At 34.8% G+C, this 20,244-nt stretch overlaps 4 protein-coding genes and 2 pseudogenes across 6 annotated transcripts; 4 read left to right on the forward strand and 2 right to left on the reverse strand.

The window, feature by feature from the left end:
• Nucleotides 1-280: 280 nt before the first annotated feature.
• On the reverse strand, nucleotides 281-975 carry LOC114075148. The gene is made up of 2 exons (XM_027913452.1): nucleotides 789-975; nucleotides 281-714 (listed from the first exon to the last, which is right to left on the reverse strand). Exons 1-2 carry the CDS (start codon nucleotides 942-944, stop codon nucleotides 427-429), a joined length of 444 nt encoding a protein of 147 aa, XP_027769253.1. The 5' UTR covers nucleotides 945-975; the 3' UTR covers nucleotides 281-426.
• A 677-nt stretch (nucleotides 976-1,652) lies between these two features.
• LOC107007262 (probable DEAD-box ATP-dependent RNA helicase 48) lies at nucleotides 1,653-7,909 on the forward strand. The gene is made up of 10 exons (XM_015205804.2): nucleotides 1,653-2,703; nucleotides 2,794-2,900; nucleotides 3,161-3,216; nucleotides 3,310-3,534; nucleotides 5,192-5,398; nucleotides 5,615-5,698; nucleotides 5,864-5,959; nucleotides 6,094-6,309; nucleotides 6,823-7,005; nucleotides 7,414-7,909. The coding sequence occupies exons 1-10, from the start codon at nucleotides 1,691-1,693 to the stop codon at nucleotides 7,642-7,644; spliced, it is 2,418 nt and encodes an 805-aa protein (XP_015061290.1). The 5' UTR covers nucleotides 1,653-1,690; the 3' UTR covers nucleotides 7,645-7,909.
• Nucleotides 7,910-8,752: 843 nt separating this feature from the next.
• LOC107007263 lies at nucleotides 8,753-14,751 on the reverse strand. 3 transcript variants are annotated; one of them, XM_015205807.1, is made up of 10 exons: nucleotides 14,588-14,751; nucleotides 14,377-14,494; nucleotides 13,137-13,264; nucleotides 12,470-12,609; nucleotides 12,288-12,356; nucleotides 11,779-11,917; nucleotides 11,375-11,437; nucleotides 11,256-11,299; nucleotides 10,636-10,855; nucleotides 8,753-9,077 (listed from the first exon to the last, which is right to left on the reverse strand). In XM_015205807.1, the coding sequence occupies exons 1-9, from the start codon at nucleotides 14,676-14,678 to the stop codon at nucleotides 10,769-10,771; spliced, it is 879 nt and encodes a 292-aa protein (XP_015061293.1). In that variant the 5' UTR covers nucleotides 14,679-14,751; the 3' UTR covers nucleotides 8,753-9,077; nucleotides 10,636-10,768. The 3 variants fall into 3 exon arrangements, with proteins under 3 accessions (XP_015061293.1, XP_015061292.1, XP_015061291.1); XM_015205806.2 differs by lacking the exon at nucleotides 8,753-9,077 and adding an exon at nucleotides 9,358-9,493; XM_015205805.2 differs by lacking the exon at nucleotides 8,753-9,077 and adding an exon at nucleotides 9,882-10,210.
• A 1,066-nt stretch (nucleotides 14,752-15,817) lies between these two features.
• On the forward strand, nucleotides 15,818-16,749 carry LOC107006694 (thaumatin-like protein). Its single transcript, XM_015205212.2, has one exon. The coding sequence runs from the start codon at nucleotides 15,914-15,916 to the stop codon at nucleotides 16,601-16,603; it is 690 nt and encodes a 229-aa protein (XP_015060698.1). The 5' UTR covers nucleotides 15,818-15,913; the 3' UTR covers nucleotides 16,604-16,749.
• Nucleotides 16,750-18,246: 1,497 nt separating this feature from the next.
• On the forward strand, nucleotides 18,247-19,724 carry LOC107006549 (annotated as a pseudogene).
• On the forward strand, nucleotides 18,987-19,724 carry LOC107006550 (annotated as a pseudogene).
• Nucleotides 19,725-20,244: the final 520 nt, after the last annotated feature.

Below are 20,244 nucleotides of genomic sequence, written 5' to 3' on the forward strand. Positions count from 1 at the left end.
AAGTAGGGCATTTTGATGTTGTCTTGTTCATTTTGACAAACAAAATTTAACTATGCATATATTTGTGTTGTTTTTTTATTGGAAACAAACTCAGTTTTGGGTGTAACCAAACAAACTTGAATGGTTGGAATCAAACTCGATTATGAAGTCTTCTTTTTTGTCAGTTTTGTTATTGCCTTTTTAATTTTAATTAACATATTTGTGAAGTTTCTCAAATGGTTGCCACGATAATATAGATTAAAGAACCAGATACATTAACTAATTGTTCAAATCATAACAATTTCGACAAAAAGAACAACAATAACTTGAACATTCAACAAATTCTATCTTTCAAGTTACACACACCTACAACTAGCAAGATCAAGACAATTAGCTTCTAGGTACACACACCTACAATTTTAAAAATTTGAAAGTAACTAAACATGTCTATGGCAATTTTGGTTGCACACACCTACAACTTCCATCCTTCACATTCTTGGTTAGACTTAAACATAGAAAATACACAATAATGATCAAGACGATTAGCTTCAAGTTACAACATTTGCCCTTCTTTTTCTCCTTCATCATGACTTGGTTACTTTCAACACGACTTTCATAAGATGTCAATATTTCTTCCAACTCCTTAATTCTCTTTGCTAATCTCGGAATAACATACTTGGATCTTATATCAACTTCTTCTCGATCCCTCCATCTAAAGAAGTTGCACGCATCCTCCTAAAATACGCAAAACACAAATTAAAGAAAAATACATAAACAAAAGATCTCCATAAAAGAATTAGTAAACATACACGATAGCGTGGACAAGACCAAAATCTTCGACCTGGGTTATGCTCCGACCATGAAGTTTGCATTGATAGTAAGTCACCATGTTTGCATCGCAGTTTCACTCGCAACATCGGATCATACTCATCATTACAAATACGATTCAACATTGCATTTGGCATTTTCAATCAAAAACTAACCACAAAATTGAGAAGAAATTCAACCATAAAAAACCTTCAAATTAACGTTTCTACTGGAAATTAAAAGAGAAAAGACGAATTCCTACCTTATTTTCTTGAGTAAGATGATGAAGTCGTCAAAAAGAGAGCACCAATATTGTTCTTGCCATGGAAATCAAAATTTTAGGGCTACCAACGGCTATTTTTGAGTTTAAATTGGGGAAGATACAAAAATTGATTAAATAATTAATATTAAAGAAAGAAAATGACATATGGCTGTTTTAAACTGGTAAATAAAAAGGAAAAATAGCACATGACGCGCCTAACGTGCATGTAAATAACTCAGATGAGTTAATGGGTAAAAATGGCCAATTTACAACGATATATAGTTGTTTAGTGGGGTGATAGGACACTTCAAAAGTTTAGGTGTCTTTATGCAAATATGGGACAACTTCGATGGTGTCTTTATGTCTTTTCTCTTTTCCTTATCCTGAAGTAAACGATCCTAAAAATTCGAGTCACTCGGGAAGGTAAGTGAGAACCTTATTGATCCTTTCTAAAACGAGGAAAAATAATAAAAAATTAAGGGTGTCAATGTAATTATACTAAAAGTAAGGGGTCAATGTACAAATCCTCCGTAATGCTTAAACCCTAACTAAAACCCAAAATCCCCAATTCTCTATCACCATTTCCTTCTTCATCAAAAAGCTTTCAAATTTCTTTATCACAGTTTCGCTATTTTCCGTTCAATGGGCGGCGGTCCCCGTACTTTCCCCGGCGGTCTCAACAAATGGCAATGGAAGCGCCTCCACGAGAAGAAAGCTCGGGACAAGGAAAACCGGCTCCTTGATCAAGAGAAACAGCTTTATCAGGCTCGAATCCGATCTCAAATCCGAGCTAAACTCACTTCTTCCGGTGAACAATCCCATTTTAGCAATGAACAACAGCCTAATTATAGCCCTGTTTCACCACAAGACCATATTAGAGGTCTAGCTGATCGGTTCATGAAGGAAGGTGCTGAGGATTTGTGGAATGAAGATGATGGACCGGTTAATACTCTACAGATAAGTCAACAAAGCGGAAGTATTAGTGAGTCATTTGATTTGCGTAAATTGAGAGATACTAACTTTAATGATGTTCCTCGAAGTTATAGTTTTCAGAAAGCTAGAAATTTTTGTACGAATATTAGTGATGTTTTCGCTGAAAATTGTAGAACTAGAAATCCAGCTTTTTCGGATAGTTGGTCAAGACAGAACAAGTTTTTAATGTTTGGATGGAGGTTGGTTAATATTGAGAATAGAAATGTGAATAATTTGAATGGATTTTTGAATTATAGATGCTACTCAGTAGATAGGATGAATGGGAATGGGTCGAGGAAATTGGATTTTACTAGAAATGAGAGTTCGCAAAGTGAGGATAAATTGAGATCAGTGGGATTGGTGGTGAAGGGTGAGCGAAAAGCAAAATGGCCAAGGTTTAGACCGAAACCTGAGGAGTCAACTGATGAAGACGATGACGAAGATACTGAGGTGGATGAGGACGAGGAGGGGAGACGGAGTAGAGGGAGTGTGAAGATGATGAGTAGTGCTGCTCTAGGGAAGTATGATATGAAGACAAAGAAGAGAGTTCCATTGAAGTTTGTGGAAGATGAAGATGATTTATCACTGCATGTCGCGGCGATAAGGAAGGAGGTTAAAGGGCGGAGTATGCAGAAAATTGAAACCGAAGAAGACGAGAAGGAAACAATACTTAGCTCTAAAAGGTAAGAAATGATTTTTCAGTGTGCCGCTAGACATTGCAAAATGTTCATATTTATGATATTTCAGTGACAATGTGGTGTATGATCGATTAGGTTTGATGAATATGATGTATCTCCTTTGACAGTCAAGGCCCTTACTGCAGCAGGTTATGTGCAAATGACTAAAGTACAAGAGGCAACACTTTCTGCTTGTCTTGAGGGTATGTTATTACTAATACTAAAATATTTTAGATATGAATTTGCTGTAAACATTTAGCTTTTCATCATATGAACAGTCTTGATAACTGAGTGCCATGTTTCATTCCTTGATTTTTCGAGTCTTGTGCTGTCTGAAAAAATGAATCCAGTGTGTGTAGGATGTATGTTTTGAACAAGTTTAACTGATGAGCAGGTTCAAGATTGGACCTCTAGTATCTCTTATGAATGAACTAGTTCTCACTTTTGCTTTTGTCAATTACAGGAAAGGATGCTTTAGTTAAAGCAAGGACAGGCACAGGCAAAAGTGCTGCGTTTTTGGTATATTATTTCTTCTCTTTTATGTGATTCTCTGCAGGTTATTTGCATATTTCACTTCCTTGTTCTTTTATTACTTCTATTAAAGGCCAACAGCTTCCAGCCATTGAAACAGTTCTGAAGGCCTCACGTAAAAAGAGTGCCCAAAGGGTCCCGCCAATAGATGTACTCATTCTCTGTCCCACGCGAGAACTTGCTAGTCAGATAGCTGCTGAAGCTAATGTGTTGTTAAAGTACCATGAAGGCATTGGTGTGCAGACACTAGTTGGAGGGACAAGGTTCAAAGAAGATCAGAAACGCCTAGAGTGTGATCCATGCCAGGTATATATGCATTTTATCTGTATTGGGATTTTTTCATTTTATGCTAAAAGATGAATTCAATGTGGATGATTTGCTTTCCTTGCATTTTGAGAATGACAAATTGAGAAATGTACACATGTTTCTGTTAAACAGGGGTACAATAAAAGAGATGTGCAAGTTCTGCAAAATATTCTAATGATGTGTAGTATAGCAAGTCTGTTATCTCGACTCATTAGTTGTAGTTGGTTATGAGGTTTAGAAACTGAGACTAGATAGTCTAGCTATGGGCGGCATCTTTGTACCAGTGTAATCAAACTTGGCCTGGACCTGCCGTTTGACTAGAAAATACAGTACAATGGGGCCTGACCTGGCTACCCCTAGCTGGATTGTCAAGCTGTTAGTACTAGTGTTAGGATCCGGGGCTGTGGACCCAATTGCTGAAACGGCCTATAAATGTATATTATGACATATATAAATATATATTAAATGGAAATATTGAACTCATCAACACTCTATTTTATTCATAAGATATCTTTTGTGAAGAGAAGATGCATGGATACCCAGAGCAGATGTGTGAGAGCCTGAGAGGTAGGTTATGAATGGTTCAAGACATGTAGAGGTAGATCAAAGAGGTAGATCGAAGAAGTATTGGATAGAGGTGTTTAGACAGGACATGGAGCAATTTCAGCTCATCGAGGACATGACCTTAGATAGGAGGGTGTGGAGGACACAAATTATGATAGAAGGTTGGTAGGTAGTCGTGTGCTGTCTTGCTGTCCGTTTATAATTAGTTGTAGCATTGCTCTTGTAGTATCTTTTCTTTCGATTTTTGTTACTGTATGTTGTTTCTTGTACCCCGATAGTGTATTGTTTTGTTTTAGTTTCTGTTCTGTTACTATCAGTTGCTTCTTGTACTCCCGTTACTTTTTCTTTTGGGATTGTTGTGGATTGATTCTCTTGAGCCGAAGGTCTATCAGAAGCAACCTCTCTATCGTGAGGTAGAGGTAATGTGTGCATACACTCTATCCTCCTCAGTCCTCACTTTGTGGGACTATATTGGATATGTTGTTGTATAAGATATCTCGTGTAATAATAAAGCATTCTTATACTTTGCATATATATATATATATACATATATATATACACATATATATATATATTTAAATGTGTGTGTGTGTGGGGGCGCGTGTGCATGTGTGTGAAACACAAACTTAGAATCACATCAAATACCCAATCAATCTATTATTCTTGGTCATAATATAGTCAAATCATCACCAGATTTAATGTAAATGTACGAACACAACCATGTATAAATCTCAGTAGTTGGTATCACATTTATGAAGCTTTTGTTTCTCTCATCTGCTATTCTGTTGTACCTAATTCACATTAAAACAATTTTCCTCCATGCGACACTGGGGCTAGAATCTAGATAATCAAAGGGGCAATCCTGAGAATTGAACTTAACATATTTCAACCTAATCGAGAATCTTACTACCAGATCAAAATTTTATCTTTCATGCAGTAATATTTATATTTCAGGTTCAAAGCTGCTAAGCTTTGTGAATGTTTCTTTTCTCTATCATTGAGCTGACCTCTCAAAGAGTTTGTGCATGATTCTGTCTTTTATTGTGTATTTAAGCTGCATCTAAATTGGCTGTTGCTTTTGCTATTTCTGTAGATTATAGTTGCAACACCTGGTAGATTATTAGATCACATTGAGAACAAGTCTGGCTTCTCTACACGAATAATGGGATTGAAGATGTTAATACTTGATGAAGCTGACCACTTACTGGACCTTGGGTTCCGGAAAGACATAGAGAAACTTGTTGATTGCTTGCCTCGACGAAGGCAGTCCCTACTCTTTTCAGCTACTGTCCCAAAGGAGGTTAGTTTTCCTCATTTCCTCTTGTTAATATTGTAAAATGTTCACCGTCGGGTATAGCAGGCTGTCCACTAGATAGTTGAAGTGTGTGCAATCTGGTGCAACACCATTATAATAAAAGAATTTGACTGATGTTATGTAATCCAAGAGCTTAGGTCTTTCTGGTGTGTTGGAACTTGTAAACTTCCTGCTGGTTGAAAAAAATGTTTGAAAATGCAGGTCCGTCGCATATCTCAACTTGTTCTGAAAAGAGAATATGACTATGTTGATACAGTGGGGCTTGGACTGGAAACAAATCCAAAGGTATCCGCTGATTATGGTTTTTGCTTAAAGATACGGAATAGTTCCTGCTTCTTTACAGAAATTTAGTGTTCTTTTTCTGGATTCAGTGTAATTTCTTTCTATGCAATATGGTATTTTTTTTTGAGTTCAGTAATATCTATCCTAAATACATGGGCTCATAAGCAGGTTAAGCAATTTTATCTAGTTGCACCGCATGAACACCACTTTCAACTTGTGCACCATCTTTTGTCAAGCCATATCTCAGAAGTGCCTGATTACAAGGTAACTAGTTCTTAATGTTAGAATTTATTTGTACTTTTGAAGCTTTTCGTAATACCATCTGCTTTTTTGGTTGTGATGTTTTTTTCTCATATCTATTTTTTTTTAATTTTCTTGTAACTTTAAATGTCATGCAGGTCATTGTTTTTTGTACAACAGCTATGATGACATCCCTCATGTTTTCCCTTTTCCGTGAGATGAAAATGAATGTGAGAGAGATCCATTCCAGAAAACCTCAACTTTATCGTACTCGAATCTCTGATGAATTCAAGGAAACGAAACGTGTAATTCTTATAACCTCTGATGTGTCAGCTCGGGGGATGAATTATCCTGATGTTACACTTGTTATTCAGGTATATGGCAATTCAGAGAGCTTATAATGGGCATTGATGTTTCTTGAAATATAAACATTATTTTTCTCTTTTCTTTTGAATAGTCTGTTTCCTTTTAAATGCTAAAACTTCTTGTTCTTGGAGTGGTTAAATAATTTTGGGTTCAATATCTTCGTAAATTGACCTTGGAAAAAATGAACAGTCAATTAAAGTACTTCTCCAATTTGTTGAAGGATGTTCTTTATTAAAACTTCTTTCACAAACCTGAAGTAGTCAACCAAAGAATAATCCGAAGGCTCAAGTTATTTAGGCTCTTTCCTCTCCAACTTTGCCATCCTTCAAATTATTACTGTCACTATTCACATCATTTCTCATCTAAAGTGTTTTCTCCTATTTGTGAACTGATGATCAATTTGGTGGTCTGATAATCAAGGAGTGTGCATTATGTGGAAACTCAGTTTGTTTTCTTTTAATTATGGGGCTGTTTCCTTCTCCTTCCTCTATCCCTTACATGAGGATGTCTCTGTTTATCAGGTTGGTCTTCCTGTTGATCGAGAGCAGTATATACACCGGCTTGGAAGAACTGGGCGAGAAGGCAAAGAAGGAGAAGGTATCCTGTTGCTTGCACCTTGGGAACAATATTTCTTGGATGACATAAAAGACCTCCCCATGGAAAACTGGCCAGTTCCACGTCTTGATCCTCGTGTTAAAGTCAAGGTTAGCTGCTCTGTACACACTCATTCTTGTTTTTATGCACTGATAGGCCATAGAACACAAAATGCTCCCCATTCGCTTTAGGAAATTAAAGGAAATTCACTAGTTAGAGAGGATTATAATAAGATCTCTGATTACTTTGCTAAACTTCTACGAGGTAATTTTTTTGTTTTTAAATGACCGGGATTTTTGAAAAGTCCCTTGATTTTATTTCTTGTGCCTGGCAACCTGAATTCGGTATTGTAAATGAATTATTTTCCGAGTTTCTTAAACACTTCCACCTGTCATCACAAACAAACTGAATAAGGATGTCACCCTGTAGCCCGCCCCCACCCACTGGAAACTAACTGTTTCATTCACTTCTGGAAATCGTTTTTAGCAATTAGATTTTTGATGATATGATAATTGCAGATGGAAGAAGCAATGGAAAAGATGGATACTAGTGTCAAAGAATCAGCTTATCACGCTTGGCTTGGTTATTACAACTCGGTAAGGGAAGTAGGCCGAGACAAGACAACACTTGTCGAGTTAGCTAACCAGTTTAGCGAGTCTATTGGTTTGGACAAGCCTCCTTCACTGTTCCGTAGAACAGCTCTAAAGATGGGATTGAAAGATATTCCCGGCATCCGAATACGTAAGTAGCTCGGAATTTTTGATCTTACGTTTAAAGAGATTATATGATGTTAGAGGACAGTAGTAGCATCCACAGTTCTGGTGAACTGAACGTGCATCGATTTGGCGTCAGGAAAAAACATTAGTTCCGCTGATTAGCGCCTAATGGAACTAATGTATTAAATCTTCTTGAAAAATGAAATGTAAATATTTTGAGTGTGGAATTTGTTTATTCAGTACATTGTTAACTTAAGAATTTATAAACTTTAAATTTCGAATTCGCTTGGTTTGAAAAGAAAAAAACCTTATACTGTTCTGAGTTTATTTAAGTGGGGCCTGTAAACGAATTAGTTCTGATAATTGGACTATGAAGAAGGGCCCCAATGGGCTCAAAGATGATGTCATGTTACAGAAGTAACAAAAATTGAAAATGAAATGTTGTTTTCATATGGATGTTATGTCTTCTCAAACATGCAATATCCCACAAAAAAATGAAATTTCATTTCATATCCTCTTTCTTTAGACAATTTTTTTTTTTTTGGAACCTCGGATATTCGGAGTTGCTATTCTTTGGATATACATTGAGCAATCCATTGTATCAACTCAGTCATCCTTACGAATAGATAGAATTCATATTAATAAACTTCCCATTTTTTTTCTTTCTTCAAGATTAGACAAAAAGAATTCTGATGAATTTAATTGAAGAAAATATGTATAAATCGCAGTTATAGATAGTATTATTGACTCTCCTAATAGGCTAACAGTGTGCTGGCATATACAATTGAGATAGAATATCTAGTGAATTCATCAATAATAATAGACATCTGATGGCATTCCGACCTTCCTTTGTTAAACCTGTTTATATTCGGAAATTCCAACTCGAAAACCCTAATAACCCCCTTTTCCGCACTTACAGAACAAGATGTACTGTTTAACATTTCATCCTTAACCAGAGTTCCTGACAAGTCTTTGGTGAAGTAACTCTAATGAGAAGAAAAAAGAAGGCGTTAAGAGACGCAGGCTCGAATGGTACGATCCCTAGGTACATAGTCGCCTTTAGGAAGCAATTTACCCCAATGTGAAACTTCCCAACATGAATTCAGATTTAGTCGGACTTCAATGTTGGTAACACCGGAGGTGAAATTAAAAAAAAGGTGCATTAACTTGTTGACCATGAACTTTGAGGGTACAAATGTCATTTTATACAAGCCAAGATTAGCTAGTGTGTTTTTTTAATTCAACTCTTGTCTACACCATATGTTTTTCAATGCATATTAATAAGACAACTCATCAGTCTACACAATTGAATAATCTCACTTTTTTTTTTCTAAATCTTCTTCTACTTCCAATCATCATTATACTCATGAAAGCTCAGTATCCTTCTCTTCCATTTTTACTACTAATTATGGTGATACTCATTATGAGCCAATTCTCAAATTGCCATAACATCCAAAAAATGACCACTACAAGAACAAAACAAACATACAAAGATTTAGATTCCAGGTACTCATGGCATCTCTCTGCATCAGATCCTAAAACATCAAGAAATGAAGATATTGAACAAAGCTACAGAGTTTCAAATCACGCCGTTCCGGGAGGACCAAACCCTTTACACAATTGAATTGTATTCTTCACTCTCATCTTAGTGTCTCTACAAAATCACAGGTTTTGCAGTTATGTCATATTGTTCCAAGAAATACTGTATAGAGGGAAGTTTTTTGTTCTTCTTGCTTTTGCCTTTTGTTTTTTTTTGAAGTTTTTTATGTATTCATTAACTAAATGTACAAAGTTGCCTTTGTACTTTCTTCTCAGTTATACACTGCAGTCTGCAGCAGTTGCTCTTTTCTGGCAGGGGATCTTGATCCAGTTATCATGTGATCTTCAAAAATATATATCTTTTGTAACTTACACAACTTTAAGATAATAATACAAGGCTAAAGATAATGAAAAGAGAGAAACATGCCAAAAGATAAATTTTATAGCAGTCCCTCCGTTTCAATTTGTCTGGTTTTGACTTAGACACAGAGTTTAAGACAGTAAATAAGATTTTTGAGTCTTGTGCTCTTAAACTAAAGATAGGCAGAATATATCAAAATGCACTTTAATATTGTGGTCTTAAATATATCATGTGTTGCCAAGAAAAAGAAGAGACATCCCTTTTTAAAGAGACTAAAAGGGAAAGTAAGACGGACCGATTGAATGAAGCTTCGATTAAAGTATGTCCATTCAAAACAAAAGCTGCAGCTGATTCAAAGAAGTCAACTAGCTAGATTCAAAAGCATACAGTAAGCTAAATATTTCTTCCTCATTTTCTAAGACGGGTTAATAAATATTTAAGCAAGAATAGCCTTACTGGTGGAGAAGCCAGTTAGCGTTTCGATCCATCGGATATATTATGATACAAATTAGAATAAAGAAACAAGTGAGTACTATAGTCTATAGTAATTTGTACATCCACATAGGAAGATTCTATTATTAAGTTCTCCAAGCAGTCAAACATTTCATTTTGAAGTATTTCGAGGTGAATTCCGGATGACTATCTTGATATGAGGCAATCGAAAGATTTAACTTTTTCCCTATCCTGTGAGAATTATGTCTGCCATGAGAAACACAAGATGCAAAATTATTTAGCGGATCTGAAAAAATAGCTTCTTTGATCCTCAAAATTAAAAGCCAGCTAAGATGGGTTTTCAACGAGGCTTATTTCCAACATTCTGGAAAGTATCTTTAGTAGAATGTCTGAATAAGTAAACTCATTTTGCTTTCCCACGAGATCTTCAAGTAAGTAACGAGAGCCTAACGATCACAAGATTACACACACATTGAATTAACATACTACCCTATACATAGCATGTATGTCTGAAAATGTTGTATTACAGTGTATTTACTAATTCCTGTTCAGTTAAAGCAGAAATTGATGCAAAAGTCATAAAAAGATACTAAAAATCACTAAATAATGTAGTTGATGAGGCAAAGCTGAACATAATACAATTTAAATAATGTACTGATTTAGAAGCTAACCTGCTGATTCTCCGGAAGAAGCTTCTCAAAATCACCGTGGTTGGTCAAGATAAAAAAATAAGATGTTTAAATGCTTTATATGTAACTCAGGTCAAAGGAGCTCAAGTGAACCAGCAATTGGGCGAAAGTTTTGCTACATAAGCTCTGTGCCCACTGGATCAATCGAAAAATGAACAGAAAGATGTTTTTGGACATTTGGCTGAAACTTAGATCTCCACATCTGTTTTCAATAAACAAAGAGTTCAGATTTTGGCAACTAGATTCATCATCATCAAGTCATGAAATTTAGGCCAAAGCTACTTCTAGCTTCCTTAAACTTCAAATCATTATACCAATGATCTCGGCATATTTATCATAATACTAAATCTAGCCATGTTATAGGAAGTGTGATTTCAAACTTAATCTATCTTATAACCTAAATATTTAAGAGGCTTTAAAAATAATATAAACATCAGAACCATGTATGTTAAATCTCTAAAAGATAATCTCAACTTATCTGCTAAAGAACAACTAAGTTAGAGAGTGATTTCGTTGGAATATCTTTTGTGGAAACTGACAAATAATGTAATATGCTAGTGATTCCAAGAGTGGAAAACCTGCCATTGATTGAGCGCACTTACATTATTATATTCAGAACTGTTCATGAACATCTGGAAGGCCTCCGCTGATTAATAAATATACAGTTAGATGTTGGAAACATTTCAAATTGCAAGTTAAAAGGAAAAAGATGAGAGCTCACTAGACCGAAACCGTATTACTACACCATGAGTATATTCCGCACTGGAAATGTTAAAATTTGAACCTGAAAATGTGAAGTAATATTTCTATGAGGTGCTAGGGAACTGGCAGAGAAAATAGAACCAGGGAAACAAGTGTGTGGACAGGAAATGCTGATCTGATCAGTGACAGAATAATGAAATGTAATGGACAGGAAATGCTGATCTGATCAGTGACAGAATAATGAAATGTAAACGGATTAATTAAAATTTCCATTAGGTTATGAAGTGTATCTGATCTCCTTCTTAAATTTAAAAAATATGCTTCTATATGGCTTCTAAGTTCTAACTAAACAAAAAAATAAAGCATGTCAAATGGGGAAAATCTACAGATAAGAATGTCATCAGTAAAATATTCCAGGAATACCGATAGTAGCCTGAACGATCAAGGATGGGAAATCCATTGTCAGCTTTGACAGAGCGAGCAAAGCATCTTCGGCAGGACCATCCAAAGAACTCTTACCAAATTCTATGAGAAGTACAAGCTCCACACCATAGTTGAACTCCTGCCACCCAAAGGCTATCAAATGTCTCATGATACCAAGAACCTACCCGCACAGTAATGCTTTCTGCAAATTACTAAAACTACTGAAAGACGGGCAAGAGAAAGATAGGTAGGATTGTTTGAGAAATCTCTCTTGTTAAATTTGAAAACCACCAAATAGTAGACATTAAAGAGTGAAAAACTATAGGTATGAGGGTAAGCCTTGCTGTTGGGAATCAATATTAACCTATTTTCACAAGAAGTCTGGTGATTAACCTATTCCGCATTAAGTATATTAGAACATAAGTCAATTGGATGGCCAAAAGGAATAACAACTTTAGTTACAAAGTTCAAACATCCAGTGAGATTCAAATAAATGGATATGTTTCAACCTCCCCTTTTCGAAATATTGACAGCATGTCATCTTCTACTTCGGACTCAAAGTCGGCATTGATAATCTCCTGTCAACATGTGAACTTGATAAGTTTCAGGATATGGATTTCATCTGCAACGCAACTAAAGTATACAAATCAAATGGCACAGAGGATTTTGTTCTTTACATGTTAGGGCATACATGGCAGTAAGGCACAACATGGTCCCTAAGGACACCGACATAGAATTGATTCTCATAAAACTTCATTAGATCCTCCTTTGTTTGAAAGCGCATGTAGATACCATGGCTATACTTATCATCATTCCCACCAGCGACACGTCCTACAGCAGGAAACAAAATATAAACAAACATTTACAATATAGACACCACAAACGGCATCATTTCCCGACTTCATGCAAAACAAACTTGAAAGGAAGACTGAAGTGAAGCTTCTCTGTGAATAAAACAAGCTTTATAGATTGTTCAGGATGAGAAGCATAGGGATTTGACCCAAACAATTGAAGTCAAATAACATAAAGAATGTCTCCAAGAAAATATGCAGTACTTCTGTATTTGCTCTAAATAAAGTGGATATTTTATTTTCCTACATAGTACATGTAGATCTCTTTCTTCACTTTGCAACTCGACTTTGGAGAAATTTTAATATTTTCCTTAAGAAAAAATTTTGGACCCCTCGTTTTTCAGCCTAGGACTTGACTAAATTGTTGATAGATCTCATATTGTGGTCACCAGACATAAGTACAACAAATTAAAGAACTCGAGTAATATTTCATTGAGCACAATTAAAGCGAAAACTCACAGCCCCTTATTATATCAATGTACAAGTCAAACAAGAAGTAACTTTGACCTAATGAGATGGAAACAATGCCACCCATTTGATATTGGGTTGTATAAAGGTAATCCAGCATATCTTTCTCTTGTTCTACAGATAAGTCCTCCTTTCCTTTGATCAGACTCACATGTTCAACTACTTTTCTGCAAGCAACAAAGCAAGTTGTTTCTTCAAGAACAACTTAAGAAAACATAATACAAAAAGAAACAATAACAAGATATCAACTACATTCAAAATTGAGATATACGGCTGAAAGAAATTGTATATTTCTATTAAGTTTAATGGAAGAAAAGTTGATTAAGTTATATCCAGTATCACAACAATTGCAGGAAGTTCCTCTCTCATGAAAATTCTCTTATAATTATCCTTATCTTTGGAAGGGGAGCATAGGAGCAATGTAAAGTAATCTTCATGAAATATAGATAACAGGTTCGAGTTGTGGAATTAGTTGCTAATGCTTGTGTCTGGGTTGGTTGCCTACATTACAACTCCTTGGGGTGTAACCCTTCTTCGGACACTATGTGAACACAGGATACATCGGATCCGTGCTTCCCTTTTAATTATCCTCATCTTTCACTGCAATCGTTCTTAAATGTTCATCCCCATGCCAAATATGAACAAAAAGCAAAGGAAAGCAAATTATAAACTAGATATGTGGAGAGTGATATCACAATCTAGAATTTTCAAGCTAAAGATAACTAATGCAGACTCATTAAGATCTAAAGATTCAAGATAAGTATAAAACAGTGCATGCTGCAAGACAAAAGAGAAAGGTAGAATCTTTCCACTTTTATCAATTTTTATTTTTATTAACCATGGTGTTGGGGCCAGCTTTCGCGCACCTCAACTAAATCCACAGGATACCTGCCACTTCCCACTAGGAACAGACACCAAGTAAGTCTGTCCACCAATGCTAGAACAAATGAGAAGAAATTACTTGGTAGATTTTTTGTTTATGCTGATTTGAACACGATACCTCATGTTCTCAACCCACTTCATTGACGACTAGGCCACACGGTATTTGTATTCTATCGAATTAAACGTAGGATGATACTGAGGATCCTTTTCCCCTTTAACATTTTATTTTACATTAGCACCACAACTTATCCTTGATTAAGTAAAATTTAAACTACTGAAGTCATATATTAAAATACTCAAACAATAAAACTACATTCCTAAATCATCAATCGCTTACCGAATCCAATTCAAAATTCAACATCAATATAAACTTTAAAAAGAGTATAAGTACACCAACCTTTTCCGTTTCGCATCATCATCAAAACTCCATTGATCTGCAGCTGAGCATATCACATTGCAATTCTTACTTCGCAAACCGCGATTTGCCTTCAAAACACGACTACCCAAACCTGCAACTGCAGAGAAAATTAACAGTTAATATGGAAAACCATAGAAAATTGCAATTTTAATAAAACTGAAACTTGAACAATCCATTAATATAAAATTACCATTCAATTTGGGGGTTTTGTTAACTGAAGAGGGAATTAAATTGAAGGGTTTAGGGGAAGAAATTAGGGTTTGAGTATGATGAATCTGCATTTTGAATTTGTGTGGAGTAGAAGCCAATAGCTACATTTATTTTTTAAAAAAAGTTGAGATACTTTAGTAGTTAAATGGGTGGACTAGGAAAAAATGGAATGGCGCTAAATATACTTGTTTATTTTGTTGTTTTAACGGAAAATATTTGTATTTTTGAAATTAAGCCTATATGGTTACTAGTTAAGCATTTTATGTGTGCGCGACTAATACTGAACAAATAAAAATAGAGAGAAAGAAAAATAAGGTACGTTATGATCGTCGGGGAAAATCAATCATTCGATGCACTATATTACTGATATTTGTTCATTTTTACTTGTTTAGTGTTGACTTAATTTTTTAACATGAAACAGTTTATAATGGACATGTAAATAAAGTGGACGGAGGGTATAAATATGCATAATACACTACGAGCCTTGTGAGATACGAAATTGTTCTACCCTGCGTTAAAGATAAGATTTGAAAGCTAATAAGATAAACAAATATTAAATGTGTTCCTCTGCTCTATCAATACAAATAGAATAAACCATTTATACAGAATGGTAAAGGGACTTCTATGATCGTCGATCATAGAAATAGAAATTAAGCGTTAATTCTTACCAACTTGATCTTCCTGCTCTTGGCAACAAACATGCATGAACCATTTCACAAAGTATGTGTCCAAATATGTCAAAGCCTCGATAATTAGCTCCGTTAAAATTTATCTTGGTGGAATAATAAGAAAAGGTAAGATTAGAAAGAATTTTTAAAATGATTTTTTTAAAAAGTAATTTAGAAAGGGGCGGGAGGTATTTGTACTTGAATAACTATAAGAAAACTCTTCTATATGACTTTCAGTTTTTGGGTGTGCACAAATAGACACTTACATACATGGTAAATAAATCCGTTCTAGCGTATCTTACATGAATTGTCTTATAGAACATCATATAAAGCACATGTGTCTACTTGTTTAACTCTATACAAATTCAAGTGTTTACTTGTTCAAATCCAAAATTAAAAATTACAAATATCAGTTAATATCAAATTAAAAGACACGATATATACTACCTCTATTTTCTATATGATTCTTCATAGCTTTTTCCTAAGTCAAAGTCTTCCTCTCTTTTACAAGTTAAAGCCCCATTTATTGACTAATGAGTAAACTATATTGACAAGTCGTTCTTATCTTTAGCCTTATTTACAAATTCAATCTTTCTTGTTCATTGTTATCATAACATTAATTAATTCTCAAATCAAATATGAGTAATCGTATCATCAATTCCTTCTTCATATTTTTCTATGTTATGATTTCTCATCTCTTCTCAACACAAGCAAACTCAACAATCGACATACATAACAATTGTCCCTTCACCGTATGGGCAGCAGCCGTCCCCCACAGCCGTGGGGGACGACAACTAGAGTACGGTGAAACATGGAAAATCGAGGTAAACACAACTAATAACGGTCGTATTTGGGGCCGAACCAATTGTAATTTTGACTCGTTAGGCAAGGGTCAATGTCAAACGGGGGATTGCAATGGACTACTCGAATGTCAAGGTAATGGTAAACCCCCAACAACTTTGGCTGAATACGCTTTAAATCAATTAAGCAATAATGATTTCTTCGATATATCTCTTCTTGATGGTTTCAACATCCCAATGGAATTTAGTCCTGTGTCCGCGGATGAGTGTTCTGCCAGGATCAGATGCACCGCGGACATCATAGGACAATGTCCGAAGGAATTAAGGACACCTGGAGGATGCAACAACCCCTGTACTGTTTTCAAGACGAATGAGTATTGTTGCACGTCTGGAAATTGTGGTCCGACCAACTATTCGAGGTTCTTTAAGGATAGATGTTTAACTTCTTATAGTTATCCTAGAGATGATTCAAGTAGTACATTTACTTGTCCTAGTGGAACTAGCTATAAAGTCGTATTTTGTCCGTAAATTAAAAATATATTCTTTAATTGTTGTTTCTTTACATTTGAAATTTCTATGCAATTAGTAAATCAATATTGTTATAAGGCATCTTATGTTTCACTTGTAATACACAATTCCTTGATTGAGCTATGAGAATATGAACATCTTATTTATCTTGCTCTAATTTTCACATTTTAGTACTCAAATTTTCTTATTCTTTGGTTAGTTAATTATTCAGCCTATTTGTTCTTGTTTTCTTTACTTAGCCAAAAGAAAAATAGAACAAGTTTGTTTGATCAAACCTAATTTACCTTGGGTTACATATTCATGTTTTTTTAAGCAAACAATTCAGTGATCATTATCTTTTTCCAGCGGAAGTAATATCTTGGTGACAAATATAATGAGAGTGTTTTTTTGATATGTTAAAAACGACAAGTAAAAGTCATGAAAATCTATATTCAAAAGAGAAAAGACTCAAATATAACATCATATTTTGTGAAAAAACTCATTTATGTCATCTGTTAAAAATTTGGTTTATTTATATCATTCCGTTTGAGAAAGGCTTGTTCGTGTGATTATTTATTAACTGAAATGACGAAGATGAGTCAAAACTTAAACGAATGACAAAGTTGAGTTTTCTCAAAGTTCAACAACGCACTTGAGTTTTTTCCTTTTAAAAAAATGACTTGATCAATAATACAGCCGATTCATAATTGATCACGTTTAAAAATGATTTTGTAAAATTGAAACTTTCTTTAGTTAACAAATAATGATATGAATGAGTTTTTCTTAAAGAGAAATGATATAAATGAGTCAAAACTTTATTCGAATGACATAAATAATTTTTTTCTCAATATTCAATAACATATTAAAACCTTTTATGAACAAATAAAAATAAACCGAAGATATTTCATTTTCTATATATTCCGCTTAGATATTTATAATTTGATGGTACATAAAGTCAAAGTCTCCTCTCTCTTTTTAATCTCCTCCCCATTACAATTTAAGCACCATTTATTGACTTAAACTTTACTTTCTCCGTTCCTATTTATATATTCTTCTTATATTTATGGTCACGTCCATTATAAATGTTTTTCAAATTACCAAGCCTATAAAAGTTCAATTATAGTGATGGCTTGACTTATCAGCAGAGACGAAGTCAGAATTTTTAATAACGGGGTTCAAAATTTATGGAAATATACACATGAAGTAGTCGAAGGGGGTTCAATATCTACTATATATACATATAAATATATTTTAGCCATATATAAATATTATAATTTTCCACCGAGAGAGGTTTGGATGAACTCCCGGGGCTCTGCCCCTGCTTACAAGTCAAGAGGCAAGATTTTTGAAGAGAAGAACCAACAAATAGATTGCGTATATGACACGAACAATAACAGAGATTTAATATTTTAATTAATTGAAGATTAAATATAAATTACTACTCTCACTGTTAAAAACATTTTAAAATAGTATAGTGGACAACTATTATTGGATGAAAGGAATAAATAACGTGAATAGAAGTAATGAAAATTTTCAAATAATTCAGAGACTAAAAACCACTAATTTCCACAAGAGAATTTCTATGAAACTCATTACACTAGACTAAATGAATAACCCATTTGAAAGTGTCTTCAAATAAACACATTCTCAAATCGAAAAGTAATATGCATTTCCTCAAGTTCTTTCTTCCTTTTACTATTTATCTGTTACTCATGCTGCCAATTTTGACATTACCAATCGGTGCACCTACCCGGTCTGGGCCGCTGCCTCTCCTGGGGGAGGCAGACGACTTGACTCGGGCCAAACTTGGAACATTAATGTGAATCCAGGAACAATCATGGGTCGCATTTGGGGTAGAACCAATTGTAACTTTGATGGTAATGGTCGAGGCAAATGCCAGACTGGAGATTGTAATGAGCGGTTAAAATATCAAGGTTTTGGTAGTCCACCCAATACTTTAGCTGAATTCGCACTTAACCAGCCCAATAACCTCGACTTTTTCGATATATCTCTAGTCGATGGATTCAACATTCCTATGGAATTCAGCCCCAATCAACGGTGGGTGTCGTAATCTCCTATGCAACGCACCTATTAATGATCAATGTCCAAACGAGTTACGGGCACCCGGTGGGTGTAACAACCCGTGCAGAGTTTTCAAGACGAATGAAATTTGTTGTACAAATGGTGGAGGGTCATGTGGTCCTACTGATTTTTCGAAATTTTTCAAACAAAGATGCCCAGATGCTTATAGTTATCCACTGGATGATCCAACAAGTATGTTTACATGTCCTGCTGGTACATATTACAAGGTTGTCTTCTGCCCAGGTTATTACAAGTACTCTATTCAACTTCGTTTACTTGTCATATTTGGATTTTAAAAATGATTTGAAAAATAAGTAATTAATATTGTCCTCAAACACGAGCTTCATCAAATTCCATTCTTATCGCAAAAGCAGACACAATAACCGACATACAAAACAATTGTCCCTTCACGGTATGGGCAGCAGCTGTCCCTGGTTGGGGACGACAACTTGAGTACGGTGAAACATGGAAAATCAAGGCAAACACAACTAAAAATGGTTGAATTTGGGGCCGAACCAATTGTAATTTTAACACATTAGGGCGCGGGCAATGTCAAACGGGGGATTGCAATGGACTACTTGAATGTCAAGATTATGGTACACCCCCAAACACTTTAGCTGAATACGCGTTGAACCAATTCAACAATAATGATTTCTTGGGCATATCTCTTGTTGATGGTTTCAACATCCCTATGGAATTTAGTTCTGCGTCCGCGGATGAGTGCTTTGTCAAGATCAGATGCACCGCGGATATAATAGGACAATGTCCCAATAAATTAAGGACTCCCGGAGGATGTAACAATCCTTGTACGGTTTTCAAGACGGCCAAATATTGTTGCACGTCTGAAACTTGTGGTCCGACCAACTATTCGAGGTTTTTTAAGGATAGATGTTCAACTTCTTTTAGTTATCCTTCTGATGATTTAAGTAGTCTCTTTACTTGTCCTAGCGGAACTATCTATAGAGTTGTCTTTTGTCCTTAAATTGATCAAACATATTTTCTTTTAAATGTTGTTTCATAGAACGTTTGAAATTTCTACCATGTAAGTTTGGTTTTCTTATTTTTATTGCCCTAATTCTTACATTTTAGTATGGCTGCTTATCGAATAGATCGGATGGATAATTTTACTCAACGATTTGGTCTACTGGATATCGATTTTTAAATTTACTAATCCGATAGCCAACCTATAAAATATCAATTGTTTGGTAATAAATTAGCAATTATCGTGCGGTTATTGACTAACTTATAACCGTTTTATTTTTTATGAATGTGCCTTGCAGAAAAGATGACTTTCAAACAGTAACAATATTAAATGGATAGATTGATCCAACTTTTCAATTGATTATTTCATTTTCATTGTCTAATAGAAGCATCTTTGTTAATGACTCGATAAGTTATTTTATACTTTTCGATTTTTTTGAGTTTGTTGACTTGCTCTTTATTCTTTAAAGCAAAATAGATAATTATAGAAAAGTAAATATACTATTTATTATTTTGAACACGTAGACTCAAATTTCTTATTATTTGCTTATTTAAATAGTCAAACCATTTATTCTTGTTTTCTTGACTTAGCCCCCCCC

This window comes from Solanum pennellii, chromosome 12 (assembly GCF_001406875.1).
Source record: "Solanum pennellii chromosome 12, SPENNV200".
NCBI lineage: Eukaryota > Viridiplantae > Streptophyta > Magnoliopsida > Solanales > Solanaceae > Solanum > Solanum pennellii.